Source organism: Hemicordylus capensis, chromosome 6, assembly GCF_027244095.1.
Source record: "Hemicordylus capensis ecotype Gifberg chromosome 6, rHemCap1.1.pri, whole genome shotgun sequence".
Lineage (NCBI taxonomy): Eukaryota > Metazoa > Chordata > Lepidosauria > Squamata > Cordylidae > Hemicordylus > Hemicordylus capensis.
The window spans coordinates 45,167,424-45,180,517 of NC_069662.1; the positions used below are offsets into that span (position 1 = coordinate 45,167,424).

Here is a 13,094-nt window from a genome sequence, read left to right on the forward strand (position 1 = left end):
ATAACTCCTAAGAGCCAGGCATCTGAAGTGAGGGATTCCCAGGCATGGAGAAACTGTGACAAACGCTCTCCATGCCAGGTAGGCCTCACGTCATTGTTGATGTTTTTGCTTGGATTGTGGTGCGGGTTTGAAGGTGCCGGGGCCCCTGAAAGAGTGGCGTTGTCTATTCCAGAAGCCTCTCTGGCTTCTGTAGTCTGTGCCTCGGAAAGAGCGAAAGCCCCAAAAGGGCTGATTGGAATGCTGGTATTGCAGGGATTTCCGAAAGGGCGCTCTCTCAGGTTTTTTGGCGGTGGAAGAGGGCATCGTCTTCCGCTTGTCTTCAGAGTCTATCAGAACGTCCTTCAAGGCTGTGTCCCTGAAGAGCTTCGAGGCATCATATGGAACGGAAGAAAGGTTGAGTTTAGAGTTGGCATCTACTTGCCAATTTTTAAGCCACGTGGCATCTGCCCACTACTGCGGCGGCAGACACCCATGCCAAAAAACGAATTGCATCCAAGGTGGTGTCAGCCATAAATGCCTGTGCCTTCTGTATCTTCATCAATTGTTGGCGCATCTTTACTGGATCAGATGGTGGGTCGCTAATGAGGTCACCAACCCAGAGCAGAGACGCCCTGGCTGCCATAGATGCCGTCGAGGTGGCCCGAGTGACCAGAGCCGAATTGTCGTGAACACGCTTGAAGGAGAGTTCTGCCTTCCTATCCCCAAGGTCCTTGAGGGAGGCTTCGCCGTTCTTAGGGACCAAGGAGCCAGACACCAGTTGAGCTATTGGGGCATCGGTATTAGGTGTTTTTTTAAACATGTCTGATGCCTCCTGTTGGAAAGAATAAAACTTGCTTGCTATCGCCACTGGTCTGTGGTTTGATGCTGGAAGGAGCCATTCTTCTTTTACCACATCTGAAAAAAGATCGGGCATGGGTAACAAGATATTTTTGCTTTTGCCCTAAGGAACACCAACTCCCCTTTTGCAGCAGGATCGGGTTCCTGATTGGATTTAGCAGTCAGACCAATTGTTTTTATAATCTTGTTCATGAGTTGGGGTAGTCCTCCACCACAAATAAACGTTGTGACACCAGAGCGGAGTCCCTTTCCTCCCCGTCTGACCAAACCACCCTTCTCCTTGGTTGGGGCTGTATCTGAATCAGGATCAGGTATGGGTTCCCATGGGATGTCTCGGACTCAGAGGAGTGATCCTGATCAATGACAAAAGTAGGAACTGCCTCAGTATGTTAACCCTTAACTGTAGCTTTTTTGGGGGTAGGACTAACAGAAGCGCTAGAGCAAGAATCAGGGCTGGGAGTCCTCCGTCTGGATTTCCTCTTTGCCTTTTTCACTTTAGGCTTTTTAGGTGGCCTGACTTGCAGCACAGTGTCCACAATCGCATTTTTAAACCAGGCCTGCCACTCAGGTGGGATCACTTTGGGGAGTGAAATGGCTGGACTCTGGTTGGCAGCAGTAACAGAACTGAGCCCAGTTGAGGAAGAGGAAGAAGTTTTGGGGCCCAACCCCCCTGCCCCGTGAGGTCGAAGGGCAGTGACCCTTATCCCCAGGTCCCACATGAGAAGTATTTGCGGTCGACAGATGTGGAGAAGATGCCGCAATTTTTTGCTGTTTTCAGTTGGCCTGGGCGTCGATGGCCCAGATCTCCTCTGAGGGCGGTGGAGAGTTCGGCAGGGGCTGCCTGCAGAAGCGAAGCTCCTCAAGGACTGCCTGCAATTCGGCCTTCCTGCGGGCCGCTGTGGACCTTGTCTCTCGGCCAGAGGGCGGGAGATGAGCGGCAGCTCCGCTAGCTAGCGGCGTGGGAAGCTGAGAAGTGGCCGGCCCCACCGCGGATGAGGCAGGCTCTTCGGGCAGCTAAGCAGCGGCCGGAGAAGCTGCCAGGAGAGCAGCAGCGGCACAGTCAGACGGCTGAGAAGCGACCGAAAGGACTGCTGGTTGTGCGGCTGTCGGACAAGTGGGTGGCTCCTCGGAAGCCATTGCTTCCGGCGAGGCTTGGCGGGCTAAAAACGGGCCTCAGAAGGGCCGTGAACGCCCGGGCCCAAAAGCTTTCTGGTTCAGTCCCCTCGGGAATAAAACAATCTTCCTGCCCCTCGAAGCCTGTTCCATGCAACGGAGGAGGGAAGGAGAAAGAGGGTAGAGGGGGAGGGGAAGGTGTGTGTGTGTGTGTGTGTGTGTGTGTGTGTGTGTGTGTGTGTGTGTGTATGTATATGAATGAATGAGGCGGAAGAGGAGAAGCCACTAAAAACAGGAACTAAACAGAGGAGAAGCTAAACAGAAAAAGAATAAAGGTAAAAACGCTGAAAAGCTAAGAGAGAGAAAAGGAAACTGCCTGGAGCTGCTGAAGGACAGAAAGAACTGGGGCGAGGTTATCCCCCTCGGGCTCAGGCAGGCATGTCCTTTTCTTTTTATCCAACCAAATCGGTCCTGCCTTGGAGCTCCTGGAGGAGGATAACCCATGGAGATGTCCCTGCCTTCCAGCAACCGAGAAAGACATTCTCTGTTACCAAACAACAACTTAATAACATTGCTGTTCCATTTCTATACCAATGGGATAACTACAAAACTTAAGAGGAGAAAACATTTCCCGGCGTCTGTTAGCAAGAAGAGTTTGTCAGTTCTGCTTCATGAAGAGAATAGAGTTATATTTCCACATACCTAAGTGAGGACTTTAGGGAACTCAACCCACTACTGGATGAGTTGCCCTATTCACAAGGAAATAAGCCACAGTATCTAGAACAGCTTCTTGGTCAAGTCAACCCCCCCCCTCCCAAAAAAGCATTCTGATAAGCCAACAGTAACAGGTATATAACTCAATAGCTGACTTTATTTGCCCTTGCAGCAGAGTTAAGTGCAAAGATTTTATCCTGTGCAAATAGATTGCATAGTTAGTTTTAGTTAGTAAACTGCTTTAACTAACTGTTTAACTGATTTGGTTAGTTAAAACACTTAGTTTTAACGACTAACTGTATATGTTATGACAACCTGTATCCTGCTTATTTGAGCATGGTCCTTGAGATTGAAAGAGATCTATTCACCTATAGAAATACTGCTCTTGGATTTAATTTCATAATGTTCCTTCAGTTTGTTATGGCCAGTAGCCAAATAAAGATTTACTACTAAATTGGTTGACAGCCCTAAATTGATCAAACTCAGACCTGTGCCTTCAATTATGGCAAAGTGGCACCTCTTCCGTGTCTCCCATATCTGGAAGCATCACAGAAGAAAAGGCATGTTAAGTCTCAGCCTCCCTCCTAGGAACATAGAGAGTTACCTTATACCGAGCCAGACCACTGGGCCATCTAGCTCAGTATTCGGGTTGGGCTGCCAGCATCTCTCCAAGGTTTCAGGCAGGTGTTTTTCCCAGCCCTACCTGGAGATACCAGGGATTGAACCTGGGACCTTCTGCATGCAAAGCAGATGTTCTGCCACTGAACCATGGCCCAAATCTCTGGCATACAGGAAAACCTCGGAATTCGTGGGGGTTCCATTCTGGGTTAGTGCTGCAGATACTGGAACCACAAACACTGAGGCATTGGGAATCCAGGGGTTAGGTTCTGAAGGCCAGGGAAACAGGTGAAAACCGATGAAAAAACACAAAATAAAGTGCCCTACTGTGCTCCGCAGGTCCCCTGAGTTCCAGCAATGCCCCCCAGAAGATAAAATCAGCCAAAAATCACAGTTTTTTCAGTTTGTGTTTTTTTAAAATGAGCCATAAAATGGCTCCCAATCACTGGCAAAGTCAAAATGGTGGCCAGAAGTTACCTCTGAGATCATTTCTGGCCATCCCCGACCTGCAGATACATGGGTTTAATCCCCCATCCCAGTTTTTTATTGCGTATACTGAGGATGGGTGCCTATTATGATCCTCCCCATCTCTGGCAATTTTCAAAAAACACCTGAAAACCCATCTTTTTGCCCAAGCTTTCTCAGCTTCCTAAAAATGTTTAGGTTTTAATCTCTGGTTTATTTTTAAATTGTTTTAAGTTTTTTGTATATGTTTTTAACTTGTTTTATGCTATTGTTAACTGCCCCGAGATGAATGTTTGAGGCAGTGTACAAATTTGATGAATGAATAAAGATATTACCCAACCATAGATACAGAAAACCGTGAGTGCTGGACCTGCGATTAACAAGGTCCTCCTGTACTCTAATTGGTGTGCCATGTTGTTTAATCGTTATGCCATGACAATGTGCCAAGGTCTGAATCCTCCTTATTGCCAGCAGTGACTTTTAACACCTTTCTTTGGGTTCCAGATGTTGGCGCTACTCAGTGGCAACAAATAAGTTCTCTGCACAAGCTCAGGGCACTCTCTGTCCTCTCTTCATATATATATCCCAGCACTGAATTCAGGTTCCAGGATTAAAGCCCAGCACTGCACGTAGGCTTCACATCTAAGCTCCATATGCCAGCAACCCTGCTACTGCGTTGCACTAGCTGCTCCATGCAATTGCCTGCCAGCTTCCTTGCCATCCCAGCACCCACCTCCTCCTGCACCTGTGCCCCCGCCCACTTGTCGCCAACCCTGGACTCACCCTGGCAGACCACAAAGATCTCAGCTGACTCATTGCGCGAGGCCTGCGGCTTGGTGGCTTGCACCTTGTGGAAGAGCTGCTGGAAGATCCACAGGAGGGGCTGGTAGTCCCGAGAGCGGAAAACCTTGGTGATGAACCAGCCACCCTTGGAGAGGAAGTCACAGGCCAGCTTGAGCGCCGACAGCGTAAGGCTGGCTGAGAGGAGAGAGTGGAGCAGAGGGGAAAGGCAGTGAGAAGATGCCAAGGGAAAGCTAGTCACGGGCTTACACACCCACACTCCCATTTGTAGTATGCAGATAACAGCACTCCATTTACAGGGTTGGGATGTAAAGACTGCAAGGTAACAAGGGCAAGCATCATACCCAGCTAGTCTTTTGCTCACATACAATTAGGGATGTGCCGAATTGTGATTCGGCTGCTGAATCATAGGGCGCATCCCTTTAAAATGGAGGGCTTACAAAGTCCCCTTAAAACGGAGGAGAGCAGGTCCCTACTGGCTCCTCCTCTGGTCGCCGCCATTGCTATCATCCCAGTGCTTGCCCCAGCTATGCCTGTGTGCTGGCGGGACGTCTCCAAGCTGCCTCTGTGTGACACCAGCACGCACGTGGACTCCGTGGATGCACATCGCTACCTACTATCAAAAATCAGGAGCACACACAGATCCTGAAGCTGGGTAGGACACTTGTCTTACCCAGTTTTCAGTTGTGTGACATGTCTTAATGTATTCCAAATGCTCTGATCACTCAAAATGCCAAGTATTATTATTTTGGGAGAAACAACCAAATCCTAAAATTGGAGTTTCCAAGCTTGGGTCCCCAAATGTTGGACTACAACTCAAAGGCCATTGTGTCTGGGGATGATGGGAGTTGTAGTCCAACACCTCGGGAGCCACGTTTGGGAACCCCGTCTTAGGACAAGGGCCATATACCATTACCCCCTACTGCCCAAGAACTGTAAGACTAGTGCTTTTTTGTTGCTGTTTGCACAATTGAAGCACATTTCTCATACTCGGAGACTGGCCCCAATTTCTCAATACCCAGCCAGAAATGACGGGCCACACAAAGATGCATCTTACACCGTCTTACACCAGAAGAGCTGGTCTTGTGGTAGCAAGCATGACTTGTCCCACTAGCTAAGCAGGGTCCACCATGGTTGCATTTGAATGGGAGACTAGATGTGTGAGCACTGTAAGATATTCCCCTTAGGGGATGGATCCACTCTGGGAAGAGCAGAAGGTTCCAAGTTCCCTCCCTGGCAGCATCTCCAAGATAGGGCTGAGAGAGATTCCTGCCTGCAACCTTGAAGAAGCCACTGCCAGTCTGTGGAGACAATGCTGAGCTAGACAGACCAATGGTCTGACTCAGTATATGACAGCTTCCTATGTTCCTATATGAGGTTGTGCCCCTAGTAAAGTCCTGGGAATGATTTCACTGTGTATGGAATGCCTTGTATTATTTGATGGCTACCTGCATGGATCTCTAGGTCTATACACCCCATGCCTTTTTTCAGTGGGCAAATAATACTCGCAATGCAGGCTTGCATAAGCATGGATGCACATGCATTGGTCTGAGACTCCCTCCTGCACCCCATCATGGATAGAACATGCATGTCAGGTTACTATGTGAACCAGTTCCAGTTCTAGGGTACAGCTCTGGCTGCATTGTGCAATTCCCTTCCTGCATCACAAGACGCATATGTCACAGGTGGGAAAGACTTCCAGAGGTCCCATACCTTGTGAAAAGGCATCATGGATCCAGCTGGCTCCCACGTTGGGTGCCCCATCATTCAGCACAACATCCACCTTCCATGTCTTCAGTTCCTTCCGCAGGACCTGGGGGAGAGCAAGAGAGGCAGGTCTTGAGCATAGGCACCTGCAGTCCTCATCCCGCTGGGTATATATATGTGGGTTTATGTATGTACGTATGTATGTATGTATAACCCACCCTTCCCTGTTCAATTTTCAGACAGCTTACAAAATGAAGAATTTAAAACTTAAAACAAACCACAGCAAAAGGGTTAAACACACTTGAAACGGATGTAGACTGAAATCCTATGACACTGATCTGCAAGTAAGATTCATTAAACACAGCAGGACTTACTTCTGAGTAAACATGCACAGGATTGTGCTGTAAAACAGCAGAGCAACAATGAAAGGGTGCCAGAGCATGGTCTAAGGTAGGGATTCTCAACGTTGGGTCCCCAGATGTTATTGGAATTCAACTCCCATAATCCCTGACCAAAGAACTCTGGGGCGGGGGGTTATGGGAGTTGAAGTCCAATAACATCTGGGCACCTAACATTGAGAATCCCTGGTCTAAGGGATACATGATACAGCCCCCTTGCTGAAGCTAAGCAGGTCTTGCTGTGGTCAGGGCCTGGATGGGAGAGCCATATACATCACCTTTGGGGATGGGGCTATAGGCTGTCACTCAATGGCAGAGCATCTGCTTTGCATGCAGAAGGTCCCTGGTTCAATCCCTGGCAGCATCTCCAGGTAGGGCTGGGGAAGACTCCTGCCCGAAACCTTGGAGAAGCTGCTGTCAGGCAGTGTAGACAATATTGAACTAAATGGACCAGTGGTCTGACTCAGTATAAGGCAGCTTCCTATGTACCTATCAAGAGCACAATATTGTCAGAGTTTAAAAGCAAATTCAAATAATTTAAGAGGCCTGGGAGATAAAAATTGTATTCACCTGGGACTGAAAAAACATCAGTCTCAGGCCTCAGAAGTCAGCAGGCTTCCCAGGGTTGGGTGCCACAGCTGGAAATACTTTCTCCCTGGTAGCCACCTCCATCATTCCTGAACGTGGAGGCAGCTGGAGCAGGGCTCCAAAGATGACCTTGGTATGCGGGCAAGTTTATATGAAGATGGTGGCACTTCAGGCACTCTGGCCTAAAGCTGTATTTATTTATTTATTTTATTTATTGTTAAATCTGTATACCGCCTTTCGTTAAAACAATCCCAAGGCGGTATAGGGCTTTGAAGGTTAATGACATTTATATCCCACCTTTTGCCCCATCAGGGAACTCAAGGCAGCATACCTGGGATTCCCAGTGATCTCCCATCCAGACACTGACCAGACCTAGACTTGCTAAGCTTCAGTAAGGCATCATGGGCCCTGGGACCTTTTTTGTTTTAATTTATGTTCCTGTTGCTCCTCTATTTTTGCTGATAGTTCTTAGGCTACTTGTTACTGTTTTGCTGTGCTTTGTTCGTTTATATTATTCAGATTCTGTATTGTAAAAATCTTCAGTATAAATTAATAATCAGAAGCTGCTTTGGGGCTCTTAATCGGGCTGAAAGGAAGGACAGGAATGCTTAGACATAAAGGAAAACATACACCACTATTTGGATTTTGCTTGGAAACATCTTTTAATTAATTAATTAATTAATTAATTAATATACTGCTTAATATCTAAATCCCTAGGCAGTTTACAGAATTTATGCCAGTAATTTTCTGGTAACATTCACAATGGGCAAACTTCCCTGCATTGTTGCAGAGGGCATTAATTTACCCAGGTGGAGGAAGAGAACAGGAGTCTCCCACTGTAAGGCACACAGGTGAGACAGAGAGTCATAAATAGCAGCGAAAGCATACACAGGTAAGTACCAGAAAAAACAGTAGTTACCTGGCGACATTTCTCTGTGGTGATGTCTTCCTGCAGTGTTACCACATTAGGAATGGGCTTGATAGGGACCAAGTCAACACCTGAAGATAATTGGAGAGGGAGATAAGGCAGAATTCAGGGGTTTATTCCAAGGAGCAATTTCTACACAATGCAGCCCAAAATATGCAAAGCTGCCTTATACCACGTCAGACCCCTTTGCTAAGCAGGGTTCATCTTGTTTTGCATTTGGGTGGGTCGTACACATTGTGAACACTGTCAGCTGTGAGATATTCCCCTTAGGGGATTGGGCCTCTACCATAGATCAGTGGTAGAGCATCTGCTTTGCATGCAGAAGGTGGCAGGTTCAATCCCTGGCAGCATCTCCAGGTAAGGCTGGGAGAGACTCCTGCCTGAAATCCTGGAGAGCCACTGCCAGTCAGTGTAGACAATATTGAGCTAGATGCACCAAGTGTCTGATGCAGCATTTATTTATTTATTTTATTTATATACCGCCTAGTATAAAAATCTCTAGGCATTGTACAGAATTAAAAAGCATAAAACATAACACATTTAAAGTTCATAAAAAGATAAGATTAGAGATAAAAACACGTTAAAAACACATTAAAATTTAAAAATTGAATCTCAGTTGAAGGCCTGGGAAAACAGGTACGTCTTCAGGGTCCTCCAAAAAGCAAACAGAGGAGAGGCTGTTATTTCAGCAGGGAGCACGTTCCAAAGCCCTGGGGCAGTCACAGAAAAGGCCCAGTGCCAAGATGCCACCAAACGAGTTTGCGGCACCTGTAATCGGACCTCCTCAGATGAACTTAATAGGCGACAGGGTTCACAACAGAGAAGGTGCTCTCTTAAATACCCTGGACCTAAGCCTTTAAGGGCTTTATAGGTAATAACTAGGACTTTTTATTTTGTTCGGAAACCTATCAGCAACCAGTGCAGTTCTTTTAGAATCAATGTTATATGGTCCCTTCAGGTAAACCCAGAGACCAGTCTGGCTGCCGTATTCTGTACCAATTGTAGTTTCCAAACTACGTACAAAGGCAGCCCCACATAGAGTGCATTACAGTAGTCAAGTCTAGAGGTTATCAGCATATGTACCACCATTTAAAGGTCACTAGTCTCCAAGAATGGACGTATCTGGTGTATCAGCCGAAGCTGATAAAAAGCACTCCTGGCCACAGCCTCAACCTGAGAAAGCAGGGAGAGTTTGGAATCCAGGAGCACTCCCAGACTACAAACTTGATCTCTTAGGGGGAGTGTAACCCCATCCAGAACAAGCAGGTCTAAACCATCTCTCGGATCCCGACCCCCTACAGACAGTACCTCCGTCTTGTTTGGATTTAACTTTAGTCTGTTATCCCTCATCCAGCCCAATATCACCTCCGAGCAGGCACTGGGGGCAGGGGTGGGTGGGTCATGCAATTTCCTGATGAAGTTAGTATAGAGAAATAGATCTGGGTGTCATAAGCATATTGATTGCATTCCAGACCAAACTTCCTGATGATCTTTCCCAGCGGTTTCATGTAGATGTTAAAAAGCATTGGAGACAGTATGGAACCTTGTGGAACCCCACACTTCAGCTCTTGCTTTTCAGAGCAATAGTCTCCAAGTGAAACCATCTGGAATCTGCCAGAGAGGTAGGAGCAGAACCACTGTAAAACAATGCCACCCAATCCCACCTTCTTCAAGCGACCCAGCAGGATACCATAGTTAATGGTATCAAACGCCACCAAGAGATCCAGAAGGATCAGCAGAGTCACACTCCCTCTGTTGATCGGAGATCACCCATCCGGTCGACCAAGGCAGTCTCAACCCCATAGCCCACCCGAAAGCCAGTCTGGAAAGGATCTAAATAATCTGTGTCATCCTAAACTGCCTGGAGCTGAGAAGCAACCACTCGCTCAATCACCTTGCCCAACCAAGGAAGATTAGAGACAGGCCTGTAATTAGCTAACGCTGAGGGATCCAAAGCAGGTTTCTTCAAAAGTGGTCAGACCCCTGCTAATTTGGCAAAGAGGCAGCTTTTAACATGGTGATTATCTTTATTTAGCAGGGGGAGAGTAACTGGCCCTGTCCACGCCCAGCACAGTATCTCCAGTGACTGTTGCTGGTGTCTATCTTACGTTTCTTTTTAGATTGTGACCCCTTTGGGGACAGGGACCCATCTTATTTATTTATTATTTCTCTGTGTAAACCACCCTGAGCCATTTTTGGAAGGGCAGTATAGAAATTGAATGAATGAATGAATGAATGAATGAATGAATGAATGGATAGCCTCCTTAAGACAAGGAGGCATCCTTCCCTCCCTCAGAAAAGCATTTATGATATTTACCAGGCCCTCTCTGATATTATGACTACTAGGTGAAATAAGCCAAATTGGGCAAGGGTCAAGAGAACAGGTGGTGGGGCACACAGACCAAAGCAGTTTGTCCACATCATCAGAAGTAACAAACTGAAAATGATCCAGTTCAATCATACAAGAGGAGTTGCTGGGCACCTCTATGATAGACTCTGCAGTAACTGTGGAGTCTAGTTCAGTGCGAATACAAGATATTTTATCTGAAAAAAAGTTGTTAAACACATCACAGCGAGTGATAGATGGTTCCAAATTCAAGGCAGAGGGGGCATGAACTAGCCCCCTCACAACCCTAGACAACTCAGCTGGATGTGAATTTGCAGAAGCATGAATTTGCAGAAGCAATGCGGGCGGAGAAGAACCGCTTCTTTGCCTTCTGCACTGCCAGAGTAGATCCTCAAATGAGCTCTGTGTTGCAATCTATCAGATTCATGCCAAGACTTCCTCCACTTGTGTTCTAGTCGTCTACCTCACCGCTTCAGCTCTTGCAGTTCGTCTGAATACCATGGGGAAGACTTTAAAGAAGGTCAGAGAAGACGCTCAGGTGCGATTGTGTCTACCACTCTAGTAAGTTCATTATTCCATGTTTGCACCAGAGCATCGACAGAATCACTCGCAGAGCCAGCTGGAAACCCCTCCAAGGCTTCTTGAAATCCTTCTGGATCCAATAGCCTCGGGTGGACAACCTAATGGGTTCTTCACCCCTACAGAGGTGGGTTGTGGTTGCAAGTCTTACCTTAGCCAGATGGTGATCCATCCATGACAGTGGGGAGATAACAGGGCCCCCAACCACGGAACACCACCCTGATCAGAGCAAAACACCAAGTCGAGAGTGTGACTTGCATCACGCGTCAGTCCAGAAACCACTTGGGATAGGCCCATAGTCATGGCCGCTATGAACTCCTGAGCTGCCCCTGACAACCTGGTCCCAAAATGGACATTGAAGGCCCTCACCAACAACAACCTGGTCCACTCCAATGCCAATCCAGCAACCAGGTCCATCAGCTCAAGGACTCTGTTGGACAACGGGGTGATCGGTATACCAACAGAAGTCCCAATCTATCCTTGGTCCCTAGACTTAGGAATACACATTTAATATAGGCCAACTCCCTGACAAGGATCCCAGTAAGGGAGATAGTATTCTTCTAGACCACAGTCACCGCACCTCCCCACCCACATCCTCTCACCTGCTCCACCACATAGTAACACATTGGGAGGAGCTGGGACCAAACCAGGCCACTAGACTCTCCCAACCAGGTCTCCATAATGCACACCAGATCAGCACCTTCATCCAAGATCAAATCATGGATGATATCAGGCTTGTTTTGGACTGACCTGGCATTACAAAGCAATAAGGCGAGGTTCTGTGGGTTGAAGGGACTGCCCTTCAAGGCCAAAGAGGTAGTAGGCCTGATTGAGGGGTAAACCACAATTCATTTACTTAATTCCCTCCTCCTTTTATGACCTGCTGATCTTCCAGCACCAAATATTGGTCGATTCCCCATCACCACTGGAATGGCTGCCCCAGAGACGCCCCCCGCCTCCCCATCTCCCGATGACCCAAGACACATACTTACACCAGGCTCAACTAATCGCAGGGCAGCAACAAAACAGGACTGTCCCTACCAGGAGTCTAAAACAATGCAAAGACCCCACCCCTCAGTCCCACCTGTAAAGGCCACCTATAAGTATAAGGCAGCTTCCTACATTTCCTGGCGCCATCTAGCCCAGCACTGTCTACTCTGACTGGCAACAGCTCTCCAGAGTCTGGGGCAGGGGTGTCCCCTGGATCAGCTGGCAGAGATCCTTTTTACAAGAGATGTTAGGGACTGAACAAAGACCTTAGGCATACATAAGTCCCCTGCTAACTGAGCAAAAGAGCACCTTTTAAGAGTGGTGATTCTCTTTACTGTGCAGGGGGAGAACAACTGGCCCTAACCACCCCAGCAAAGCATCCCTCCAGTGGCTGTTGCTGGTGTCTCTCTTATGTTTCTTTTTTAGATTGTGAGCCCTTTGGGGATAGGGAGCCATTTTATTTATTTATATCTATGTAAACCACTTTGGAAACATTTGTTGAAAAGTGGAATATAAATATTTGCTGTATTCATATAGGATGTGTTCTTCCTACTGAATGATACTTTATGCACAAAGCACTGTGAATCACATTTTGTGCTTAAGAACGTAAGAACAACCCTGCTGGATCAGGCACAAGGCCTATCTAGTCCAGCATCCTGTTTCACACAGTGGCCCACCAAATGCCTCTGAGGAGCCCGCAGGCAAGAGCTGAGGGCATGGCCCTTCTCCTGCTGTTGCTCCCCTGCAACTGGTATTGAGAGGCATCGTGCCTCTGAGGCTGGAGATGGCCCACAGCCACCAGACTAGTAGCCATTGATAGACTTGTCCACCATGAATCTGTCTAAGCCCCTTTTAAAGCCATCCAAGTTGGTGGCCATCACCACATCCCATGGCAAAGAATTCCATAGATTAATGATGTGCTATGTGAAAAAGTACTTGCTTCGTCAGGCCTAAATTTCCCAACCTTCAGTTTCATGGAGTGATTTCTGGTTCTAGTGTTGTAAGAGAG

General features: G+C 47.4%; 1 protein-coding gene across 1 annotated transcript in view; it reads right to left on the bottom strand.

The window, feature by feature from the left end:
* The window catches only part of FTSJ3 (FtsJ RNA 2'-O-methyltransferase 3), a 46,777-nt gene that overhangs the window by 29,875 nt on the left and 3,808 nt on the right, over window positions 1-13,094 (bottom strand). Inside the window, exons 4-6 of the mRNA XM_053260055.1 lie at window positions 8,161-8,240; window positions 6,262-6,361; window positions 4,531-4,725 (exon numbers count right to left, since the gene is read on the bottom strand). Of these exons, the coding sequence (XP_053116030.1) occupies window positions 4,531-4,725; window positions 6,262-6,361; window positions 8,161-8,240 (375 nt within the window). The remainder of the gene's footprint in view (window positions 1-4,530; window positions 4,726-6,261; window positions 6,362-8,160; window positions 8,241-13,094) is intronic.